The following is a 27085-nucleotide window of genomic DNA, read 5'->3' as shown; positions in this document are numbered from 1 at the left end:
AGATTTGAATATAGTTAGTTACATTCCTATTATCCTGGTTCTGGAAGTACATTTCTCAATCATTTTTTCCATTGTCTTTTTGAAAAAAACTAAACAAAAAAAAAAACACAAATATTAAAAGCCTGTGGTGACTAATGAACACTAAACTTATAATTTTATATCAAATCTGTTTCTGAAACTTTATAAACCGCAGAGTTATTAATGTGTTTTTGTTGATTCCTACTGTTGTGATTTTGGGCTTTATCAAAATATAAAGAATTGAAATTGAACTGAAAAATACACACTATGTGCTGGTTAAAGGCTGATCTCATCACATCTCAGAGGCTAAGCAAAACCAGACCTGATTAGTACTTGGATGGGAGACCGCTGAGCAAAAACTTGGAGTGTCCTTAGGCAAGACACTTGACCCACATGGCCTAGTTTGTGTCATGTGCATGAGTGATGGTGGTGGCCTGAGGGGTCGATGGCATAGATTGGCAGCCTCGCGTCAGTCAGTTTCCACCAGGGCAGCTGTGGCTTCAGTAGAAACTTACCACCACCTTGTAAAGCGTCTATGAGTGTCCAGAAAAGCGCTCTATAAAACTGATCACTATTCACATATTGATTGATAAGGATTGATTGATTTGGCCTAATTGAAAATGAATAAATATTGCTTTCTATACACATTCTGCTGAACATAAACACTACATAATTTTTAGGGCTGAACGATTTTCAGAAAAAAAACTGAATTGCGATTTTTCTGGCAGATATTGCGATTTCAATTTCATTCACGATGTTTTTCAAATCAAGTTTCAGTGCACATGAACATGCAAACGTCACAGAAACTTACACCATACCAGAGTTCTGCACTGCTGATTTGCCACTGGACTGTAAAGCCCAGGTCCAGTGGTGAATTACTTTGCGCATAGACCTCGACACAGATCCATAAATCCTTAAATTGAGTTTTAGGAGCACTGCAGAAAACCGCGGCCTTGAGACGCTCCCAAAATCGTGTTGTCTGAGATTGTGATTTTCCATCTAAAACAACAGATCGTTCAGCTGTAATAATTTCAAATCTTTTTTGTTCGTTTTTGTTTGTTTATTTTCAGGTTGACTGTAGACCTCAACTGAAAAAACACTCTAGCTGATCTAGAGTGGAATCTTGCTCTAAAACTCAATTAATAGCACAGCCCTATGCTTAATTGTATATTAGTCTTATTGTGTCAGTGCTAATTGAATTTCCTCCTACATATCAATACACCACATCATCTCTAATAATATGTCCAATGTTACTATGCAACGCTGTATACTTGACTTGCTCTTTCAATCATATGAGCTGGGGAAATGTAAAAACAACCATAAATGTTTACCACCAGCTTGTAGCAGTCGTAGAATACGCAAAGGTGTAATCTCTCGCAAATAAATACCCGAAGACACAAAATTTACATAAAGGTACATTGTGTAACTTTTCTGGTGGAGGGTCCGTCAAATATTTTTCTCCACGGAGATGTTATTGCTTTGTTGGCAATGTTTCACGATATGATATTAAACCTTTGTCCTTTCATGGAGACCAAACCAAGTTACAGTAATTGAATAAATGTAAAGTAGAGCTGTTTAATGTCATACTGTGGAACATTCCAGGCAAAGCAATGACATCTCCATAGAAACAAGCAGGTGATGGACCCCCGTAACGCACTTTTACAGGTAGTCTTGGATACTGAATTGCTTGTACTTTTGTCTTTTAGGTGCGTAAATACCTACTTATGTTGGACGTGAGGAAGGACCATGTGAAGTTCTGGAGACCCCAGGTTCTGCTGATGGTGTCCAACCCTCGGAGCAGCGTGGGTCTGATCACTTTTATCAACGACATCAAGAAGAGCGGCCTTTACGTCCTGGGGCACATCCAACTGGGAGACCTCAGTAAGTCCAAGTACACTGGGAGATCATGTGGGTCGGGCAGTACGGTGATAAAAATGGAATTGTAATCTCATCCATGTGACCATCGGTTTTGTTCATATTGTCAAATTTTGGGTTGAGTCTGGTCAGTCTGTTCCGGATGCCTCCTGGGGGCCTCCCCTCTCCCACTGGGAGGAGGCCCCGGGAAAGACCCAGGACATTCTAGAAGGACTATGTCTCTGGGCTGGCCTGGGAACGCCTGGGGGTCCCCTGGAGGAGCTTGAGGAAGTGTCCAGGGTGAAGGAAGTCTGGGAGTCCCTGCTCAGACTGTTGTCCTGTGATCCGGCCCCCGATAAGTGGAAGAAAATGGATGGACTGATGTTTTATTGAGTTTTTCTTCGATGATTAGACACACTTTTGTCACCACCTCCTCTAACTCCCTCCCTAAGGCTCTGACTGAGTGACAGGTGGAATTACCCAGTCACAGTGAAGTGTGAACTGTCAGAACAAGCAAATTACTTTAACTTTTAAATAACATGTAAAGATACTGATAGTTGATTATTTATTTGTATTTAAAGTGCACTATATATAAATATATATATATATTTAGCTGGCTATTTACTCTGAGTGGACTTGCCTCTCCACAGATCTGACCTGTAACTTGACCCGCTTGTCTCCATGGCGACAGTTTAAAGCCAGACCGTGGAACATTCAGGACAAAGCAGTAACGTAAACATACATGGAATTGCGTTTTGTTTCATTCATACATTTAACACACAAACCCTGCAAATTTAGTCTGAGTTCTTCTCTTCAGCTGAAAACACTCTGTTCCACCTTGTGATGTCATGTGGTAATACAGGAAATGCTCCACTGTGTTTTTAAACTCCAAACACCTTCACTTGAATCATTTGGATTCAAGTGAAGGCGAATCTCTACTAAACTAAAGGTACAAAAGTAGCTGAAAACCACGACTACATGACATCACAAGGTGGAACAGAGCATTTTGAGCTCTGGAAATGTAGACAGATAATAAAACTTGCAATAAAGGATTACTCAAACATTTGTGAATGAAACAAAACACAACTCCAGATATGTTTTTGATATATTTTTTCAGATACAATACACTAAAATTGGCAAATAGACAAGTTCAACAAATCTTACAGGAACTAAAATTATGGTCTGTAGTAAAAGTCAAAATGTCCCTTGAGAGTTTGGGGGGCCACTCACTGGTGTAAACAACACTTTTAACACGCCAGCACTATCAGTTATTTTTCCAGTTCCCTGCAAAACAGTTCCTCTTACAAGAAGTAATTTGTATTCAAAAGTTTTCGCTTTGGTAAAAATGTGGTCAAGCCATTTGTACCTGTATAACCTTCTTACAAATATTCACTTCTGTTTTGTGGTACAGTTTTGTGTTACCTTCCTTTTTGATAAAGTGTTGAAGTTATTTTAATACAAAGTAAAGGACGAAGTAGGGGTCAAAGATGCTCAAAGGATACTGCTAAAACATGGAAAACATTTTATAAAATTGTATGAAGTTATGAATCACTTTTCCAAACAAAACTAGAAATTAAAATACCTCCCTGCCTAAACTCATTTACATTCAGAACCATTTCAATCCTTATTAAAAATGCTTCCACTGCTCTCTGGATATTCTACAGTTATTTATGCTAAAATGCTTTCACAATATTTAATCTTAACAAACAAGTGTGTATAATGCATCTATTAATTATAAGCAAAAATAAACCCAGAGCATTGCTGCTGCTTTGCTTTGAAAGGACAGTTAAACGTATTAAAGGGGAGTGTTAACATTCAGGTGTGAATGGACAAATAACTTGTTGCAATAATTACAAGTACAAGCATTTTTTGTTTTTGTCATCCTTTCAACCATTCAAAATTTTGCTAATAGTTTCAGATAAATTTTTGGGATTCAAAAGATGTGTTTTTAGTACGAAAACAGTTTGATGCTTATAAACAAATACTTTATTTTTAGTCACTAGGTTCATCTTGAAGTGTGCACTGATTTCTACACTGGCAACGAATGTATGTTTTTAGCCATTTAAACCTAACCTTTTCTGTTAGTTTATGTTATTCCTTACACATCTCTACCCTTGATTTTCTCTAAGTCAAGTAACATTAATGTATATGAACCACTACTTCCTCTACTGCCACTGCTACTACATCTTAGAGTTGTCAAAAGTATCAAAAATCAGATACTAATCAATATTAAAACTACTATCAAAACTAGATACTTATTTGAGCAGGTACTGACAATGATCTTGAGCTGTATAAGAACAAGTATAAGAGCACATAGACTAGTATACACCCACAGACCACTATGGAACCTACCTGGACCACTGAGGGATTACACACATATAAAGTCACATGGGAATATAATACAAAGTGCTGTGATTTCATGTTGAAAATCACATTCTATTGTACTACTACAACAATGAAGACTACTACTACTACTTCTTCTCCTACTTCTGCATTCAGACTCTGGCTTTAGGACGTTGGGTTTACATGCAAAGTCGGTGAACGTGCGTCTGGGCCATCTTGTGTTTCCTCTTTCAAGTGTCGTGCGGCGTGAATCTGGTGCTGACATAGCATGTTTGATTGTCGATGCTACAGACAGGTAGCCTGATTCATCAGTCAGTTTCACTTTGTGGAAACCGTCTGACCTCGCAGCATTAGGATTCGTTCCACAGTAGACGGGTAATTTTTTATTTAACTAATCGCTGCTGTTTGGTTGTGAAGTATGTAATGTGCCACTAACCTGACTAACTGGTATATTAAGCTTTTCCCAAATCCCGTAGGAAGAAGGGCAATAACGTCTTTACCCTTAATGAATTTCACCAAACATTCTCTTTGTTCCAACTTTAAATCCCCGATCTCAGGAATCGTTGTCAACACAGAATGTTCTTCGCTGATTGACTGGTGCCCGCACTTCCGATGTTCTTGTAAACCGTCTAGTGTATTCCAATTCCTGACATAGTCGTTGGACAGAAATTAATTTGAGTGGAGGCACTAAGTGGCACCAGCCTGGCTAACAGACAGGCACCAGAGTTGAAAAATCTGACCTTTTGGTGTTTGACCAATCAGGGACTACACTCCAGAGTAGGTTATCCATGCAACAGTGAGGGAGAGCAGGTGATCAAACTGGGCTTGGGACAGACGAAAGCACAGACGAAAGCACAGCTGAAAGCAGTGGTGCATCCAGACGGAGCTCCTGGAGCAAATGATGAAACTTGCAAATTCAGAATGCCTCTGAATTATGTCATGGACTCAGACACGCCGCTGACGGGTTTATGTAATAAATACATTGTCTCTCTCAACCTGCTCTGCCATCGTTCACAAAGAGCCCGGGAAAACAAATCATCCAAACGCACACGCAGAATGCAACGGATGCCCTGGATACGTACGTGTCAATTATTTTTCTCCGACGTGCGCCTGACGTGTCTGCCCTCAAATGCAAAGGCGTCCAGCGGGTTTCCAAAGCCGGGGTCTGAATGCAGCTTTAATGATGCATTTAGGGACCTATTGACAGGATTCAGTTCGCTTTGTATTACTCCTTATCAAAAAACATTACAGTTTAGATGAGGTCACTGACTACTTTCTTTGTCCGTTGGCTTTTATTGACACAAGAAACTGGACTTGCCCTGGATCAGTCCCCCACAGTGAGAATGATTTTGTTCATTACGACTTGAGTGCGCTGTTAATTCAAGCTTGGACTGAGCACTTGGTCCGAACTGAGAAATATGAAGCAGCCATTTGTTTGATTATAATGAGTTTGTTGTTGAGAACTACTTAGACTGCACTTTCTCTCACTGTTTTAATGCAGCATATATGGTGCCTGTGCCAAGTGTTATGACTGGACGAGAAGGTAGAAAATTGCTACATGTAAAGCCACTACAAACACATTCAACAACATTCTAGCACTATGTGATTAGAAACTTTAAAGGCTCACGATATAACTTTTCTTTTCCATTGAGCTGTTATTGCTTTTCTCAGTACATTTAGTCAGTTACAGCACATATCTTAAAAAAAACATATATTCTTAGTGTGAGCAGAGTCGCCTCTCCACAGGCATCACCTGTTTGTCTTTGTGGAGATAGCAAAGTTTAATGCCATATGGAGGAACATTACAGTCAGCGCAATAACAAACGGGTTCCAGATCCTCCAACAGAAAGGTTACATCGTGTAGTTTTAAAATGATTGTTTGACTGAACCATCTGAAATGTATTCATCAAAATCAGGAATTATACTTCAACGTGCATTGTGTAACTTTTCTGGAGGAGGGTCCGTCATACGCTTTTCTCTATGGAGATGTTATTGTTTTGTCTGGAACGTTTGCATGGAGACCAAACCAGGTCAAGTAACAGGTCAGCTCTGTGGAGAGGCAATCCCGCTGACAGTCCAAATGCCTGTTTTTCTACGTATTTTCGGTTACGTTTACACTGAAACGAATCATCGTATCACCGTATCAGAAACGATTTGCCTACAGACACATTGTTTCTGTGACCGCAAGCCTGCCCTGTCCACACAGCTTTGCACATATTTGTTTACGTTTTACAGAAATAAAACTTAAAACCACATGGCTCATTTGCATAAACTAAGCGTTCAACAAAAGAGCTTGCTCCTTGTGCCCTAGCGCGATCAGCTTCTGTCGGATTAAAAAGGACATGACTCAGTAGAATATATGAGTTCTTTCTGTGACAGAGAGATGTTCTGCTAATGGTAAGTCTGTTCTGTGCTTTTATCGCATTGGAGATGGTTCAGGTTAAACTTTTCAGAGATTATACGTCTGCAGGTCATACGCATAGACTTATAGAACTATACTTCGCCCTTTAACGCGAAACCGCTTGAAACACTAGTAAGTTGCAGCAGCCGATTTCAAGTTGAGGAAGATGGCAAGAGTTACAAAAACAGTCTTTTCTTGGGCTGTGTACTAGCAAGTAGTTCTAGCTACGCGGTTTCCCGTTTGTCTATGTTTTCTTTCCGCAATAGCTTCACATGACCGATGTCACGAACCCAGCAAATCAGGAAGGCACAGGTCACAGTGACGTTGTCCAATAAGGACGCGACTAGAGCTCCTACATCAGCGTATCAGCGTTTTCAGGCGTCCACACAGTGCCGGATCAGATCAGTACTCAGAGGAATTCGTGGGAGCTGGCGGCACCAGATCATTCCGTCTCTGGAGCCGTTTTCCATCAGATTAATGTGGACGAACATTACATTCACAACAAAAACAACTCCAATACCGCCCCTAGAGCTATAAAACCAAATGTAATTGAATAAATCTGAGGTAGAACTGTTTAATGTCACACTGTGGAACATTCCAAGCAGAGCAATGACATATCCATAAAAACAAGCAGGCGACGGATCCCCAACTAAAAAGTTACACTTCTAAGGTCCCAAACTGGTTGAAAGGTCTTTGCTACTTATATAATTTTAAGATCCAATGCACTTTCTCTTGGCGTTTTAGTCATTCAGAGAGGCTTTTAGCAGACTGCAGACAGCGCAGCAGCGGTGGAGTTTAGCTCAGAGGGGGTCCTGGGCCTGCAGTGGTCTGTGGACTGCAGTAGACTAGACGGTGGTTTGACTGGAGCCTGTTTATGCATATGTATGTGTTGTGTTTGATTGATCACCTGTCTCCGTGTGTGCGTCTCTTTGGCTGCTTCTCCGTCTTCCGCAATCACACGTATTTGAATCTGACTCAACCGTTCAGAGCCCACGCTTCTCTGTACACCCTCTGAAATCCCTTAAAACGAAACAGCCGCTATTGTCACCAAAAACCCCAACAAAAAACGTAAACGGACGTGATTCTTAATGAGACTACCTGCTTGTCTCCGTGAACATGTTATAGCTTTTCCCTAGAATGTTCATGGTATGACTTTAAACACATCCATCTAGCATTTATTCATTACGGGTGTTTCTATTGTTCAAAAATACAATAATTCCCTCTGTGAATAGGGATGACTCTCCACAGATCTGACTAGTAATATAGCATAGTGCTCTGACCTGCTTCCTCATAATAGATAGGTTAAATTTATACTGTGGAACATTCTAGACAAAGCAATAACATTTGCATGGAGACAAGCAGGTGGCAGACCCTCCACTAGAAATGTTACGCAGTGCACCTTTAACTAAATTCATAATTCTACAAATGTAAATAATTTTACTATTTTGTAACAATAACAAAATAACAATAACCGAAATATCGTGATATCGTATCGTAAAAAGTCTCAGAAATAATATCGTGGGGTGTCACAATATATCGAATCACAAGTTTCTTTGTTTAAATGCATCCCTACTACAATTATATTAGCCCCAAAATATCGCAGTAAATATCGTACTGTGAGACGCATATCGTAAAATTTCTACTATTTTTGGCCTATTGCAGTTGGGTACTACACATGCATTTTGAGCTATGAACCGTGTTAGTCGTATTTCCACTGCTGCTTCCCTCAAAACCAACAATGTTAATTAGGAAAGACTTAGTTGTTTTTCAGACATAAATAGGAGTAGGAAATGCTGAAGTGTGTTTTTGTGGTGTGCAGCCAGTCCTTAGTGGTTAGTGGTTTGGAGAAAAGTTTAGTCGGTCTTGTTTATGTTCTGGGAATGAATATCCAAAGGCATTGAAATCAAATCGAAAATTGCGATCGATCAACATGAGGAAATAAATTGTAATTACATTTTTTGTTATTAAAAAATTGTTGAAAAAAAACATTTTCATTATTTGTCTCCAAAACCAAAATGAAAAAAACAGATAATGATTTGTTTTTCAGATTTCGATTTTGCGTTTAAATTAATAATGGAAAAAAAAACATTTCCGTGACTTAAACTGTGATGCAGGACTGAGTCAGGACTGAACCAGGACTAAACCAGGACTAAACCAGGTCTAAACCAGGTCTAAACCAGGACTGAGACCAGGACCAGACCAGAACTGAGACCAGGACTGAGACCTGGAATAGGACCAGGACTGAGACGGGGACTGAGACCGGGATCAGACTGGGACTGAGACTAGAACTGAGACCGGAACTGAGACCAGGAACAGGATCTGAACTGAGACTGGGACTGAGACCAGTTTAGTCCCAGTTTAGTCTCTGTTTAGTCCTCATTTAGTCCTGGTTTAGTTCTGGTTCAGTCCTGGTTTAGTTCTGGTTTAGTCCTGGTTCAGTCCTGGTTCAGTTCTGGCTCAATCCGGCATCACACTTTAAGTTTTGGAAACGAGAAACGGTCGTTATCCGTTTTTTCCATTTTTCATTAAAACACAAAATTGAAAACTGAAAAAACAAATCTTTATCCGTTTTTTTATTTTGGTTTTGGAGACAAATAATGAAGAAAATTGTGTTTTTTTTTATTTTCTTATTTTTGGTTTCATATTGAAAAACAAATGAACAAATGAAACACAGATTATTATTGATGAGGTAAAGGCATTATAACATGACTTAAAGCTGTAATATAGGACCATTAAAATAATAATAATCTTTGTCAGTACTTCCCACATCTAAATCCATTTACTCATCACCTCCCTCTGTACTGTCCCTCTCTCACAGGTACACTTCCGTCGGACCCTCTTCAGTCTCAGTACGACTCGTGGTTGTCTCTGGTGGACCATCTCAACATCAAAGCCTTCGTCAACTTGACCCTGGCCAATTCTGTGCGACACGGAGTCCAGCATCTCCTCTTCATCTCCGGGCTGGGTCAGTGCCACGGCATCACACTCCAGTCAAATTAATGCCAGTCTGATGTCCGTGTGCCCTTTGAGTTAGACATCGGGTTCTTAGAAATGAGCAGAAACCAACGCAAGAGCAAAAGTAGAGAGAGGATACTGTAATGTGTTTTTATAATCGTATGAATCCGTGGTAAATGCTCGATGTTTAAAGGGCCTGTATTACACAAAACTGACTCTTGGGTAACCTGAAGTTGTGTGTTGTTTCATTCAAATCACACGTTTGCGTAATCCTGCATTATTACTCTGTGTGCGTTCAAAGCTCAAAATGCTCTGATCCACCTTGTGATGTCACGAAGCGATAGTTTTCAGAGATCGGCAAATCCAGGGCTGAAATCATCCAAATGTTTCTAGTGAAGACGTGTGGGGTTTAAAAACGCAATGGAGCACTTCCCGTATTAACATGGCATCACAGCTAAAGGCCGCCACTAGGGATATAACAATAACCGAAATATCGTATCGAAAAAGTTCCCACAGTAATACCGTGGACCATCACAATATATTGAATTACAAGTCTCTTTGCTTAAATTAAGAGTTATGGAAGAACTACATAGACCATGATCCTTTGCTCCATTTCAGTGTTGACTACAAGAAGAAATAACAGTTCTAAGCACTTTTAAGTCTTAGCTCTTTAGATTAAGTCTTGTCAAGGCATTTTAAGAGGAAAAAGTAACATATTAACAGTTTTGTTCACCTCCACAAAATATCCCAATAAATATCGTACCGTGAGATGTATATCGTGAAAATATCATACCGAGAGATTTGGATATAGTTACATCCCCCACCATATTGTGAGCTTTCCCACCATATCGCAATAAATATCGTCCCATGAGGTTCTAGCGTGACAATATCCTATCGTGAGACTTAGGATATCGTTACATCCCTAGCCGCCACACACTACAGGACTTTTCGGTCTTAAATGAGTAAGTTTTTTAAAATTTATTTAAAATTTGATTATTTCATGCACAGAAGGCTGGCGATAAAGAACACAGGAAGCAGAGTCACTATCACTAATCTGCAGCTTCACCTCGATCCGAGCGCTGTGTGGATGTAAACAGACACACGTGAGGAACTACTCTCACCTTTTTACTTTGAAAGAACACTTCAGACTGGATTCATATCAACGTTTTGTGGATTAGATGTCATTATTTGAGGAGGACAAATTCTACGGATAATGTGGATGAGGTGTTGCGGTTTAAATTTACAGCTTTACAAGGGATGAGTAATAATTATTTTCACTGTTTCCTCTGCCCCTTACACTCTGTTTTATTGGCTGTTACTGTAGCGTTGCTGAAGTTTGGTATTTACTATATGAGAGAGCAACTCAGAGTCACACTGACACACACAAGGAGCACAGTGGCTTCAAAATCACACACGAAGACGCAAAGTCGAGTCAAATCGCAAATCGCAGCCTAAATCGGGCAAATTCTCTTGTAGTGTGTGGCAGCCTTTAGTAGAACTTGGTGTTTTCTGTTTGAGAGAAGAACTCGGACTAAATATGCAGCGTTTGTGTTTTAAACATGTGTGAATGAAACAAAACACAACTCCAGGTCTGTTTGTGATGAGGAAACCACATTATAACATAGGTGAGAAAATAGTGTAATACAGGCCCTTTAATAAACACTCAGCAATAGATCTATAGGCTACTCCAGATGAAAATACTTGGATTGGACATTTTATTGACAGTTTTTTAAATTAATTTGAGCTTTTGAGAGATTTCTGTCTGACTCAACAATATTGCCTGAACAAAAGCCAAATTGAAAATCTTATTCGGAGTTGTGTGAGAGTGACAGTTGGTTTGCTTGAAAAAGGTATAACCTGTCTACAATCGTGGTTTCTAGTCATCTGATTTCTGTCAAAAATGTATTCAACAATAACAGCAAGATACAAGTCTCATCCATTCATATAAACTTTTAAAATACATTTCTTTGCATTTGATTGTACCATTTTTGGGTTTTTTCTTGTTCCTTTTTTTTTTTTTTTTTTTTTTTTTTTTGTGCAACATCTCTAGTGAATGTTTTGCCACCTCCTTTTCTCCATGGAGATGTTATTGCTTTGCTCAGAATGTTCCACAGTAAACTTATCTAAATCCACGGAGATAAGCAGGATATAGATAAGCACTCGGCCAAGTTACACGTTATATCTGTGGAGAGGATCACCTGCTCACACTAAGAGTGCAGGATTGTGAAGGTAGTTTTGAAAACATTTACTCATCAAAAACATACCTGGAGTTGAGTTTTGTTTCATTCACACATATTTAAGTAATCCTGGATTAATAGGTTGTTTATATCTCCATTTCAAAACACTCTGTTCCACCTTGTGATGTCATGAAGTGATAGTTTTCAAGTTAACAGCTACCTTTAACCTTTTGTTCAGTAGAGACTGGCAATTCTAGGGCTGAGATTATCCGAACGATTCTAGAGAAGGTGTATGGAGTTTAAAAACACAGTGACGGACTTCCTGTATTACCACATGACATCACAAGGTGGAACAGTGTGTTTTCGGTTTGAAAAAAGACTAAATATGCAGCGTTTGTTTGTTAAACATGTGTGAATGAAACAAAACAACTCCATGAATGTTTCTGATGTGGAAACAACATTATAACATGGGCCCTTTAATGCCATACTGTGGGACATTCCAGATGTGGGGACTTACAAGTCTTGATTTGGACTCGAGTCAGACTTTGGTCACTATTTTTAGGACTTGAGACTTGACTTGATAAAATGGGCTAAGACTAAGAATGGCCCTAAAAATATATTTTTAAAAACTACTACTCTTTACAGTTGATACATGTGGTGCTTAATTTTAAAGGAACCTGCCCCCCCAGTAACTGAAGTACTGTGATATGGTATCCTCAAATGTACTACAGTAATACACAGTACAATACAGAAGCAGCTACATATAACATGATCCTTCATGACAAAATAACTGTTATTTACGACTTTTAAATCTGAATTCTTTCTATTCTGACCATCATGATTCACACTAAGACAATTAAAAAGGAAAAAATAGCATTTTTACAACTCTTATATAAATACACATTTATAAATATACCATGACTTTTTAAGTACAGTTTAGTTTAAAAGGCATATAAATTCAAAAAAAATAAAAATAAAGCTATATTTGGTGCTTTGGTTTAAAGACTTGAAATAACTTAAAGCTCAATGCAGACGACTTGGACTTGACTTGGACTTATGGGCCAGTGACTCAAGACTCAACTTGGACTTACCTGTATTTGACTTGGGACTTGAGGTCAAAAGGCTTGAGACTTATTTGAGACTTGCAATACAACGACTTGGTTCCACCTTTGGGACATTCTGTGCAAAGTAATAACCTCTCCATGATAGACAAACCACCAGAAAGGTTACACAGTGCTCCTTTACTAATTTCTTCTTTTATTGCATCATACTTATCACTATATTTCTCTCTTATGTTTCAGGTGGGATGCGTCCAAACACATTAGTCCTCGGCTTCTATGACGACTGCAGTCCTCGGGACACGCTGATCGACCCTGTGCTGGCCTGCAGTCAGTCCATAGACCTGTCCAGCCACTCCCAGGACGCCGAACGCACCTCACCCCCCTTCCACTTCGCCTCTCTGCGGGACCCAGGCAACAAAGACGGCCCCACCGCGGACGGCAAGGTCCTCCATCCACAGGAGTACGTCGCTATCATCGCCGACGCCATGAAGATGTCCAAGAACGTCATATTAGCTCGGTATTTTAACAATTTTGACCGGGCCGAAGCGTTGTCACCGCAGTCTTTCTCTCAGTTCAAAAGCGCAGTTTTTATCGATGTATGGCCCGTGAACTTGCTCCGCCCGGACAGCTGCAGCTACGTGGACACCTGCTCTCTCTTCTTATTACAACTAGCCTGCATTTTGAACATGGTCCGAGCCTGGCGCAAAGCTAGCATCCGCCTTTTCCTGTGCGTGGAGGAGGGCAGGAGCGTGCAGGGGGCCGAGCAGAAGCTGGGCCACTTGCTGAAGGAGTTGAGGATTAAAGCGCAAGTCTACCCCGTGCCGTGGGACCAGCAGGTGGCGCTACACTGGCAGCGTCAAGGTGATTTCAAGTCGGCGGAATCGTCCGAAAGCACCAAGCAGGAAGAAGAAGAGGAGGATTACGCCAACAGTTTCCCGAGCAACACGTCGCATCTTTCGGATGAGTACCTAACCGCGGTGAATAAGCTCATTCTAGACCAGGCCATACCACCCGCCGCGGTCCGCTTCCTGTACCTGCCCCGCCCGCCTGCCGACACGCGCCGCTACGCTCCGTATTTACACCAGCTGGAGCTCCTCACCAAAGATCTGGGACCGACGCTGTTAATTCACGGAGTCACGCCCGTCATCACCACGGATCTCTGAAAGTGACTGAATTCTACTTCGGACAATCGGTGACGTGTGCAAAAACATGCTGAGATTGGTGACTACATGAATGACTCCACGTGACCAAATATGTTGGACTATTTATAGATTATTTAAAGCATCAAGTATAATCTGCACATGGTTTGTAAATGGGAATGCAGTGGAAAAGTTATGTGTAGTAGTTCAATTTTTAGAGAAATTCTGTGTATTTTTCTGTGAGTTTTTAGCGTCTGAGGCCTGTATAGCAACTCATCTGCCTCTTTTTTTGTTGGTTAAGAGGAGTGCTTGGCCTTTCTTTCAGACAATCATCTCTATGGACCAAAATAACTTGTATATAGATTATTTAGCCTCTATTACTAATGGGTAACAGTTACTATTACTACACTATTCAGAGCCTTTGAAGAAAGACTAAATTCTTAAAGGACAAAAATCATGTTAAGAATTCAGGCTTAGTAATTTTCCAGTTAAAGGACCCATATTACACTATTTATATATTTACAATCTTTCCTGCAGCACTTTATAGTTAAGGACTTGACAAAAAGTGGACCCCGTCTTGACTATGTCCCTCTGAACCACATGAATCCTCGCAAAACTACAGTCGTTGCCCGGGATCTCTGTGCACCCTCTCTCCTCACTTCTTCTTCGTGCACAGAATCCCCGCTCCTCACTTCTTCTCCCACAGAATCTCCACGCACCCCCGCTCCTCACTTCTTCTCCGTGCACAGAATCCCCGCTCCTCACTTCTTCTCCCACAGAATCTCCACGCACCCCCGCTCCTCACTTCTTCTCCGTGGACGGAATCTTCGCTCTTCACCTCACTTATTGTCCACACACGGAATCTCCACACACCCCTGCTCCTCACTTCTTCTCTCTGCACAGAATCTCTGCTTCTCACTTCTCCGTGCACAGAATCCCCGCACCTCACTTCTTCTCCATGCACAGAATCTCCATGCACATCACTTTTTCGGCAGCACTTCCTTGCCTAATTTCCTGTGGGAGACACTGTATTTTCTGACATATGTTATAACATTTAAAACATTTAGGCTGAGTTTTTGTCTCAAACAGAAAACACTTTCTGATGCCGTGTATTACCACATGACATCGCAAGTGCTCCATTACGTTTTTAAACTCCATACAACAAGGAGTATTGTTTAGAGTATTAAGTACTTACTAAGCCTGAATCCTTCTTGATAAATGATGTCTTCAAAGTACTTTTCTCAAGCTTTATTATGACTAATTGGTATAATTAATGTACTGTTGTCAACATTTTGGCTGATTTGATTTAAAAATGTTACTTTTGAGCTCACGATCATTCTATATTATGTTAAATCTAAGTCATTTATACCGTAAATTACCTGCGAGTCATGACTGTAATGACATCTGCTCAAAATTGAACTACTGAAATGCATGAACTTTTCCACATAATTCTAATTCATGAACTTGTGCCTTTATGAGTTATGTACTATTAGCCTTTTATTGTATGTTTTTACCTTAGTATTATTCCAATTCAGTATCTACCTGCAGCATTCCTTCAACATTTTAACACCGAAAATTGCCACAAAACGCACAAAAATCTACCGATATCAAGTATTAAGGTTTATATATCTTTACTCTGTCCTCCTGTGTGAACCATTACGATGTACAAAATAGTGTTCTTTTCACTCACTTTTATTCAGTCTTACAATACTCAGCAGTTATGAGTCACGGAGCTCCGCAGTGCCAAATTACCTGCCCGTTTTTGTCCCTCTCTAATTCTCTTCCCCCCCTCAAAGGCAAATTTGAGATATAGTCCATTGTTCCGTGAGTTTTCTTTTCTTTTTCCGCACGCTACCGAGGCTCAATTTCCTTAAAATGATCATTCCATATGCCTTTAGATCCCAAAAGTGCCTAGTTACAGCTGAAGCCTGGCAGCGGTCCATCACTGACTGAGTTTGAGGCGGTCATTTTGAGGAAGTCTGCGCTTTTCATTTGGCTGCAGAGGTACGGTTTGAAGCAAAAACGAAATAACTGAATATTTATAGTGACGACGGTGCTTCTATGGAAACCTTTGTTCCACAACTCTTTTTTACGGCAGACCTCAGGACTTTCCAAATGCACTTTTTTTTATCCAAATCTTATTTTTGCCAAACTGCAGACGGAGCAGCTTTTAAACAGTAACTTAATGTTTACAGCAGCATCTTCACTGTGATTATGAAAGGGCCCGTGCTGCGCTGTTTTCTGATCTCTTTTATAATGTTTCGTTATTAAAAACAGACCCGGAGTTGCGTTTTGTTTCGATCAGACGTTCTTTTGTCAAACGGAAAACACGTTGTTCCACTTTGTCATGTGGTCATACAGGAAGAGTTTCATCTTCACTGGAAACATCTGGATCATTTCAGCCCTGGAATTGCCAATCTCTACTGAACTAAAGGTAAAAAGGTAGCTGATAAATTGAAAACTTTACAAGGTGGAACTGAGCATTTTGAGCTTTGGAGATGTAGGTCCAGGATGACTTAAACATGTGGGAATGAAACTAAACACAACTCCGGGTATGTTTTTGAGGAGGAAACTGCACATGGTTTAAAGCTCACAAGCGGCACAAGGACCTTTAACCTTTTAAGATGTTTTTAGATATTACATTTTGGATTTATAGCCTACAATATTTCAAGTTCGATTATGTTTTATTAGTGCTAAAGTGCTGATCTTCCAGGTAGCTTCAGTGCTTCATGTCTTAATCGGTAAATAATTTCCTTCTTTTAACTTTTCTAATCACGCGGAGAGAAATATTTTACTCATTTAATCCAGATTTAATTTTTTTTTTTTATGATTTACTACCTTAACGTCTTAAACACAATCCACATATGTTCAAATCAAAACACTGGTGCACTTATAAACACTTTTTTCAGTTCGATCTATGAACCGATACAGAAATTTATCATCTTTTTTTTTCATTTTTGGCTTGCAGAAGTTAATCACAGACACTTAAAAAGCACAGGTCGGTGGTGAAGTTTTGAATGTGAAATGGGGAAACACGAAGTTGGATATTTTAAAGCTGCACTATGTAACTTTTCTGGTGGAGGGTCTGCCACCTGCTGTCTCCATGGGTGTGTTATTGTTCTGCGTAGAATGTTCCACGGCAATTTAATTTTGACTGTTTTTAATGCTGATTGCGGTGAGCACGGGCACCTTTCCACAGATCTGACTTGTAGAAACTTGGCTTGGTAGTGCCATTGGCTTGTCTCCATGGCGACAGATAGGCCTGATAATTACAATATCGACTTATCGTTCAGTATATGAAAAACAAATTACTTAAAGGTGTACTGCGTAACTTTTCAGGTTGGAAGTCCACCAGTTAGTCACTTGTTTCCATGGAGATGCTATTGCTTTGCCTGTTTAGGTTCCACAATATGGTTTTAAACTTATATAAGATGCATTTATTCAATTATGAGTGTTTTTATTGCTGAAAATTACGGAAGCCGAGAGGGGTCACAACAAACGCAAACGCCACAACAAATGCAAATGCGACAACACAACAAAAAGCCACAACAAACCAAAAAAAGCCACAGTGGAAATGACCGCGGGACTCTATTTTAATGCAAACGCCGCAACAAATGCAAACGCCACAACACAAACGCAAATGCAGCAACACATTAAAAAGCCACAACGGGAGTGACCGCGGGACTCTATTTTCCGACGGACCGATCAAGCGGCAAGTGAAGAAGAAGAACTACAACGTGAAACGAATAATGATAAAACAATAAATTACTTTTACTTACGTTTCCAACTTCTCCCTTCTTTTATTTTTCACATTGTAATTCTTCTTCACTTGTCGCTTGATCGGTCCGTCGGAAAATAGAGTCCCGCGGTCATTTCCGTTGTGGCTTTTTTTGGTGTGTTGTGGCTTTTTGCTGTGTTGTCGCATTTGTATTTGTTGCGGCGTTTGCGTTTGTTGTGACCCCTCTCGGCTTCCTTAGAAAATACCTTGAAAAACCTGCCTTGTGACTGTGAGTGAGGTCACCTTTTCACAGATCTCACCTATAAATTGTCCTGGTAGCATTTCCTTCTTCTTTCTATAAGGACTGAAAAGTTTAATGCCATTCTTTGGACTTTTGGCGGTTAAGCAGTAACATCTCCATGAAGACAAGTATCTGGCGGTACCTCTACCAGAAAAGTTACAGAGTACACCTTTAAGTACTGCATTCCAGCTCAACAATACTCAACTATTATTTTTGTGTGTGAATATTTCTGCTTTACGGTTTGGTTACAGTATTATCAACAAAGATAGATACATTTAATGCCATACTTTGGAACTTTCTAGACAAGCAGTCACATCTTCATGGACACAAGTGAGTTAGTGAAACAAGGGTACTTATTTTTATTTTATTTTATTTTTTGCCGGATTTGATTGAATCTTTACGGCTTTGAAGTTTTTCCTCTTTATGAAGAATCTGGTGTTTTAACAGAGACCAAACTGCACTGTGAAGCGTCAATGCATTTTCTGTTTTGACACACTTTTGAAGGACATTACGTGCAGCACTATGTAATTTAAGTCTGTGGCTGTTTCTGATTTTGATTATTATATTTATAACATTAAAAAGTACTCAGTACATTCTGACAACCTCTGTAAAACTGACTGAATTGTAAACTTTTTTAATAGTTTTGTCTCTTCTTGTCTGGATCACTCCATCACACTATAGACTTTTAATATTTGTATGGGATTATATGTAGTTTTCATGTTTATACGATTGCATTTTGAGCTTCAGCCATGAGCAAAATTTGACATTTCTTATAATCTTTTTATTTTTATTTTTTTTTGAGTAGGCTCGAACTCCCAATAGATGCATCAAGAATTTCAGACTTCCGGTCATCACGCAGTGCATACTGGGAAGGATTTTCCAAAAAAGTGAGCATCAAACCGCCATGTTTGATTTCCCAGTGGGATACGTCTATTGACAAAGCCGATCTTTTCGCTTTTGTGTCTGGTTCTGATTTTGTCATATTTTAGTTTTGGGATTCGGACATCATAATTGTGTGGTTGTTGGATCCTAACACCGGAAAACGACTTGAGAAATTTGTTTGTGAACTCCATAAATGCAAAAGGAATCAGATGTGTGTGACTCAAACCTCCGTTCAAACTGTTTCCCTTCCCAACGGAATTGAAAAATAGTGAAAGGTGAAGGCGATGGGCAGTAGTGATCCACAGGAACGACGAAAAAAGAAACCTTTGACTGCCTAAATCATCCCGAGTTTGCAGCGAACTTTTTGTATGTGGAGCGCCAACAAACAGGATCCTGATCCCTCTCTCCACCTTGGATACGAATTTAAAAAGTCAACGCCAAAGCGAAAGGCACCAGCTTTTCGCCAAGAAACACCTTTCCGCTGCAAAGAGACCAAGACTTAATGTTGCTGTAAAACTACAAGAACAAGAAAGTGCGAGCTCAGTCTGTTTGTCTTCTGCACTTCTCGCTTAACAAACGGGATCCAGCTTTGATGTCGCTCCACATACAAAATGTTCGCTGCAAACTCTGGATGATTTAGGCAGTCAAAGGTTTCCTTTATCGTCCTTCTCCGTGGATCAATCCTGCCCATCGTCTTTGCCTTTCAGTATTTTTCTATTCCGTTGGGAAGGGAAACAGTTTGAACAGAGGTTTGCAGTCACACACATCTGATTCCCTTCTGCATTTATGGAGTTGACAAACTAATTTGTCGAGCCGTTTTCCACTGTTAGGATCCAACAACCACACAATTATGATGTCCAAATCCCAAAACTAAAATATGACAACATCAGAACCAGAAACAAGTGATATGGTTCAAAAGTCTAGAAAAGATCGACTTTGACAATAGACGCATCCCACTGGGAAAACAAACATGGAGGTTTGATGCTCACTTTTTTGGAAAATCTTTCCCAGTATGCACTTGCGCAATGACCGGAAGTCCAAAATTCTTGACGCATTTATATACCTGATATAATTACTCTCTACTCCCCCTAGTGGTGCTAAATAAAATAAAACTCAAAAGCGGTTATAGATTTCTTATGCTCTGTTTTGCGATATTGAATCAGCACAAAATAATGTAACAAAAGAAACAAAAGTTACACTCACTTGTGGCATGATTTCAATTTATTTAAATCTGATTCTGCTCAACATCTGGCCTGTTTTTGTCAATTAAAAACTGAACTTCGAAATCCCAACATATAAAAGTACAAATAACTTTCAACACTACATGTAATCCCTTTTAGATTTTGTTGCAGTCTCCAAAATATTCACAGTCTGAGATGTAACCTGCGAAAATAAACTTCTAAACAAAGTCTTTTTACTTCTGAGATTGTTTGTGTGCGAGCGACAGTACTATTGAGATGTTTTCCCGGGCCTGATCAAAGCTAGCAGCCGTCCGGACTTCCCACCTCTTTGCTCCGGCGGTGGGGCAGTTAGCGGCTTTGAGGGGTTCTGTCACCTGGACCTGTTTGTTTGGGGTAAACTTTGGAAATAGGAGCTCAGATCAGTGCAGAACTCAGACCGAGAGATACAGGGGGTCTGCCAGGAGCCAAATTACCTTGTCCTACTGCAGAAATGGATTCCATCTCTGCTCCGAGGTGAACAACAGATTGGTGGAATAAGCCCAAATAACCATCGGTATGTGACGCGGCGGAGGCAGGCTGGCATTTATCACCGAGGAGAGGATCCAGTGCGGAGAAAAGTTATCAGGCTGTTGTCTTGTGTTTCTATAGCAGATAAATAAGGCATTTTTTACAGCTCCACTACTGGTTTCAAAAGCGAGCTACTAAACGCTATTGAAATGTCTTACTTCTTCAGACTATTTGAGACAGACAGTGAAAGTATTTTAATCATTTTGCTAGAAGTGGGTGGTATTTACAATTGTAGTGTTTGAAGAAGGAAAAACAGTAAAGTAGAGTATAGATTTTAGAGGGATTGTGCAGATGTCAACATGATGTACACATAAGTATACTTTTACATTAAAGATCGTATATTACTGTATTTTCCGGGTGATTAGACGCGCTCTTAAGCCTCTAACCGCAATCCAGAGCGCCCTATACACAAATCCACTCGGGTGTCCCAGCACGACTTCAGTAAACTACAAAGCCGCACCACCCGCAGAACACACAAACACACACGGAGCAGACAGAGACCAATCATCACTCCACACCGACGAGGAACGGAACGGAGGAACGAACCGAAAAAGCCCAATGTGCCAATCTGAGTCACAACTGAACAACCGAGTCACTGCGAACACGCCGACAATCCGTTGGTCCCAGACAGCACCTCCCTACACGCCACAACTGAACAAAGCCCAGAGTCACCGTGAACGCACCAAACAAAGTCCAACTGACTCATCCAACTGTTGTGTTTCGTTTAAAGTCCGGTGCGGTTTATTTGTGAAAAAAGTTCGAAAATAGACCATTTAATGACAGTGCGTCTTGTGAGCTTGTTAAAATGTTGTCACCACCTCAAAACATACCTAGAGTTGTGTTTTCGTTCATTTACACATGTTTGAGTAATCCTGCATTATTACCGTATTTTCTGCACTACAGGGCGCACTGGATTATAAGGCGCACTGTCATTAGAATGGTCTATTTTCGAACTTTTTTCACAAATAAACCGCACCGGACTGTAAACAAAACAACAGTTTGGATGGGTCAGTGGGACTTTGTTTGTGGCGTTCACGGTGACTCCGGGCTTTGTTCAGTTGTGGCGTGTAGGGAGGGTGCTGTCTGGGACCAACGGATTGTCGGCGTGTTCGCAGTGACTCAGTTGTGTCTAGAAGTGGCACATTGCACTTGCTTTTTCTGTTTGTTTTAACTGTTCAAAACACAATCAAACGAACAACTTCCTCGGCGCATCACCCCGTCTCTCCCCGCGCATGTCTCCTGCAAAAAGAGTCTCTGTCTTGTCTGTATCATGTCAGTGTTTTGGAGGATTTCAGCAGATTTCAGACTCTCTCGGGGGCGGGGTTAGTTCTAGCAATCAGGTATGAGTGGATGTCCAACTACTGAAGTTTGAGACGTTTCTTCTCATCATTTACACATACTGGTAAGAACATATACCCCTCACTAATGTTCACTTAGCATCATAACTTATTTTAATCACACTCCGATAAACTATTTGATTGCGCTGACAATGTAGTAAATATTAGTGTGGCAGCTTCATGTTAACCCTAGATCCATGTGTAACTGCACAGACGGCGGTGTTTTCTACACTCAGGCTGCGTGTATCCTCTGTTTTGCCAAACCATAGACGTATATATATGAATGGACAATTGCCAAACAAAGAATCCGTCCATATATAACCACATTGTTTTATGATCCGCAGGGTTCAAAGTGTGAGAAAAAAGTAAAAGAGAAAAAATTACTGTACTTTTACCTTTAGTTTAAAACAAAACACAACTCCAGGTATGTTTTTGATGAGGAAACAACATTATAACAGATAAGACAATAGCTTTAAATAGTGTATGTATCCAGTGCTCTTACAGTTTTTTAAAAAAGGTACTATAACATAAACAACTAAGGGATCATGTAAAATGTTTTTGTAACTATAAATCAGCATTAGAATTGTTATCAGTGAACGCTATTTTTGATTTGAACATGTTTATCGTGTATTTGGGGACACAGTTAGGTCATGTTTATAGAATTTAAAATCAATATGAGAGGCGACTGGTTCATAATGGGCGATGGGGCACTGCCTTGTACAGTTTAACATAAAAATCTGAGATAGTTCGGCAATCAGTCTTTAAATAGTACACAAACTTTGACTACAAATAACATAAATCACAAGAAAATATATCCTAATCTGACTGTGCTGCATGGTGCGATCTCAAAACATTCAGAGTCTGAGAGAAAGCTGACCAATCAGACTGTGGCGTATGTACATTTAAAGTATTTCAGCGGCGTGTGGGAGGACGCTCCAGCTCTACAGCCCATAACCATGGATCTATAATAATAACATTTTCTATTATTTTATTATCGTCTATATAGATTTTATTATAGTTCTATGCCCATAACCCAAACCCCACAGTGACTGTATTATCGAGCCGCCCTGTCGAAATGAGCTCCCAGCAGTTTAAATCAGCAGTGACGTCTATTGATTCACGCTACCCCCGTCGAAATAAGCTACCTCACGTTTTTCTGTTTACAGTTGTGTAGATCGAATAAAGTCAAAACTCCTCAGTTTGACAACATATTTCTTTAGATTAGAGACCGCGGGTTTGATGCTGTCTGCACACGATGATCATAATTTATACCTTAGTTATGTACAATTTCAACTCATTTATATGAATATTTGTAGGTAGTTCATTTCGACAGTCGTTAAAATAGGGCTCCGACTAAAGGGAGCACATATCGACAGGCCAATTTAACCATCAAATAATGCTCCTCCTGTAGAATCACCATTATTCACTCATTTAGATGAATCTGGGTAGAGGGAGCTCATTTCGACAGGCCGATATCTTCTAACAAATAAGGCTCTGACTAAAGGTAGCATATTCTGACAGCCCACTTGAGCATTAAATAATTATGCTCCCACTGTAGAATCACCATTATTTATTATTTATATGAATATGAATCTTGACTAAATCTTCTCCCATATAAGTCATCCACTAGAGGGCGCACACCTCACCTTTGTGACACTGGGGACACTGAATATGGCACAATTTTATGCAATTCAATTTTATTTCTACAGCGCCAGAAACAATGGACGTGTCTCTTTTAGTCATGATGGATGAGGACAGAAAAAGGGACAGAAGAAATCAAACATTTATGGAAGGGAAATTTATCCAATCTGTGACTCGGGAGCTCAAATCAACAGCATTTAAACTGGAACAGCATTGGGGGGCGTGCACATGTGCAGTAGCGCTGGGTAGCTCAAATCAACAGGACACAGCTCGTTCCTTAAACACCTGCGGACCGTCCCCTAAAGTCCCGCGCTCAGATCCACAGTCACAGCACAAAACAAACTCCACAGGACACAGGGACAGTCCCACAGCAGGTGAGAGGAAAATGTGCACAAGAAGAGGTTTGACTGAGAACAAGAAACGTTTGTGATGAACTTTTACAGAAAGAGGCAGAAGCTCGCGGAGTTGAAGCATCGCTCAAAAGCACGTCTGATTGCTGCTTATTAAACACGCTGTGCTGGACTTAAAAGGTTGTATGGAGGATTTTTTTTTGTTTCAAGTTGTCAATGATAGCATTATAGAGGTGCAGTAGCCTTGTAATTATGATGACCAAAAAAAAGAGAGTAAAGATTCATCAACTCTGGACGTGGTGGGGCTAAACATTTGCCAATAGATAACGACACTGCCTCGTTATCTGTGAGCTGACAGGCTGTCAATCAAACTCCCTACGTTTCTAGCGTAACTGACTTGACTGCGCGCCGCCGGTACGTGGTTTACGTACGACTGTCACGCAGTCCACAGACACAAAACGCACAGACGCTGTTTACTCCACCAACGCAACAGTTCTTAGCGGCTTTTTTTTGACCTATATCTTCCTCGCAGTTAGCACAAAGTTTGTTGCAATGGCGACAAGAATCCAGGAGCAGTTAGCTACAAAAGAAAGTCCGTTTTTGAGGTCGCTGAAAGAAGAAGACAAGGGGAAAAGCAGTGAAGCCAAACTAAGGTGATTCTTGTAGATTCATTCCAGCGATGGCGCGACTGAAGCAGACGCAGGGTCTAAAGACTGACGCACTGGTCCACAAATTACTCCTGGACAGGTCACTTCTGCTTATTATGAAAACGTACTTTATTTCCAAGAGCTAGACAAACGTTTTTCAGGACACAAAAGCGATATCCTATGTCTGAAAACGTAATTTTCAAGGCAAAGAAAGAGTCCGCTTGCTGCTGCGTGTTGTAGCTAGTTCATTCGCACTGAATCTCCGCGCTCCCTTCTCTGCACCCGTTTCCTGCTCCTGTCCCCGCTGAACGATCCGCTCTTCTCCCTGCTCCTCACTTCTCGTCCGCGCACGAAATGTCCGCACACCCGCTCCCCCCCGCTCCTCACTTCTCCGTCTTGCCTAACCAACACTGTAGTTAGTTGTTTACAAATCATGTGCAGCACCGGCTGTAAACAAACCTGTTTCTGGCGTAAAGAGGAGGCGGGAGGAGGCGTTTCTACGTAGGAGCTGTAGGGGAGGGGGGGGTTTCACGCATGCGCAACATTTGAAAAAGGACAAACAGTCGCTGGATTTTTCGTTTCCTTGGAAAATCCTCTATACAACCTTTAAAATGAACTCTGACATAAACTTGTGACAGAGAAAATAAAGATTACATGAACACGAATACGTTTGGACAACAACATGAACCTAACGCTGCACAGACTCCCATTCATTCACTGCAACATCCGCAAAACTCCAGATGAACCATCCAGGAAAGAAATCAGCAAAAAACATAATTTACCAAGCTATTTACTGGTCAATACAGCTGTGCTATATGTTGTTGGAAAATGTGATTTTCTATAAAACAAACGCTGAGATCATATTGTGTTCAAATGCAATGCTCCGTTTTACGAGTGTTAATCCCAAAGTAAACAAACTGAAAAGGCGCACTGCTCCGGTTCTTTTTGTCCAAAATCAACTCATTCAGTCTTTATGAGTCAAAATAAGAGTAAATCCAAACATATGTCTCAAATATATGGACAATAACCTGCTCCCTGATCTGAAAATAAACCTAGTTCATATTTAGGCTTAATGCAAAATTTGTGACACACTGTAAACATTCACAGATTCCTTTCAATCTTGCTTCATGGAGCGTTTATTGTTATAATAATATCCTACTAATATTCTCATATTAGTAGTTGCCTATTTTTTTCTGATAATTTTTATCACATTTGTGTTTACATCAGCAGCTGCCACTGATCAATATGGTTCTTTTAAATTTGAAACCAACAGTGACTTAGAAGAGTAGAACATGGATACGCTTTTTCCATCCATCCATTTTCTTCCGCTTATCCAGGGCAGGGACACGGAGGCAGCAGTCTAAGCAGGGACTCCCACACTTCCTTCACCCCAGACATGTCCTCCAGCTCCTCCGGGGGGACCCCGAGTCGTTCCCAGGCCAGCCAAGAGACATAGTCCCTCTAGCATGTCCTGGGTCTTCCCCAGGGCCTCCTCCCGGTGGGACATTTCTGGAACACCTCCCGAGGGAGGCGCCCAGGAGACATCCAGAACAGATGCTCGAGCCACCTCAACTGGCTCCTCTCAATGTGGAGGAGCAGCGGTTCTACTCCAAGCTCCTCCTGTGTGACTGAACTCCTCACCCTATCTCTAAGGGAGCGCCCAGCCACCCTGCAGAGGAAACTCATTTCGACCACTTGTATCCACAATCTTGTTCTTTCAGTCATTACCCAGAGCTCATGACCACAGGTGAGGAGGAGGAACAAAGACTGACCGGTAAATCGAGAGCTTCGCCTTTCGACTCAGCTCCTCTTCACCACAACGGTCCGATACAGCGACCGCATCACTGCAGACGCTGCACCGTTCTGCCTGTCAATCTCACACTCCGTCCTCCCCTCACTGGTGAACAAGACCCTGAGATACTTGAACTCCTCCACCTGAGGCAAGGATATGTTTCTTCATAAATATTACGTGGTTTTACATCGTTATACAAAATGTACCACAAACGATTTACCAGTGCTTTTGTCCCATCACTATTAGATAATTCAGTGCTCGGACATAAAAGCAAACAAAGAGACTGCGTACAGGTGGGGCAAAAACCACACCAGACCTTGAACGTAATAAAAACCAAAGAAATGATCGTGGACTTCCATAAATCAACACCACTGCACAATGAGGAGGCAGAGGAGAGGCTGTCCTTCCTTCTTTAAATTCCTGGGCCTCTTCCCTTTTCTCATTAGTAACGAGGATCTATAGTATGGATTGAATAAGTCCTTGGTCTTTGGACTGTAGGGAGAATGCTTTTGCCAACATTATAGTTTCCACAGCTCTGTCTCGCTCTGATATAAAACACACAATCTTGTAAAATATTAACGCACCATCAAAAACTAGACATTTAACGTATTAAAAATGTACCTTTGCCCAGCCTTTGCCACAAAAAAACTGTAATTAGCTCATGAAAGCCTTAAAGACCTCCAAATGTTACTGTGTCTAACATTTATAATTGACCAATTTG

The 27085-nt window shown here is 40.6% G+C and overlaps 1 protein-coding gene across 1 annotated transcript in view; it reads left to right on the top strand.

The window, feature by feature from the left end:
• The window catches only part of zgc:153039 (uncharacterized protein LOC767698 homolog), a 148357-nt gene extending 129777 nt beyond the window's left edge, over window positions 1-18580 (top strand). The window contains exons 12-14 of the mRNA XM_055166791.1: window positions 1725-1899; window positions 9435-9581; window positions 13050-18580. Of these exons, the coding sequence (XP_055022766.1) occupies window positions 1725-1899; window positions 9435-9581; window positions 13050-13972 (1245 nt within the window). The 3' untranslated portion in view covers window positions 13973-18580. The remainder of the gene's footprint in view (window positions 1-1724; window positions 1900-9434; window positions 9582-13049) is intronic.
• Window positions 18581-27085: the final 8505 nt, after the last annotated feature.

This window comes from Boleophthalmus pectinirostris, unplaced genomic scaffold, assembly GCF_026225935.1.
Source record: "Boleophthalmus pectinirostris isolate CB_2022bp ecotype Guang Dong unplaced genomic scaffold, ASM2622593v1 HiC_scaffold_9, whole genome shotgun sequence".
NCBI classification, from domain to species: Eukaryota; Metazoa; Chordata; class Actinopteri; order Gobiiformes; family Gobiidae; genus Boleophthalmus; species Boleophthalmus pectinirostris.
The sequence above is the reverse complement of the archived record's forward strand: the minus strand, read 5'-3'. Positions and strand labels throughout refer to the sequence as shown.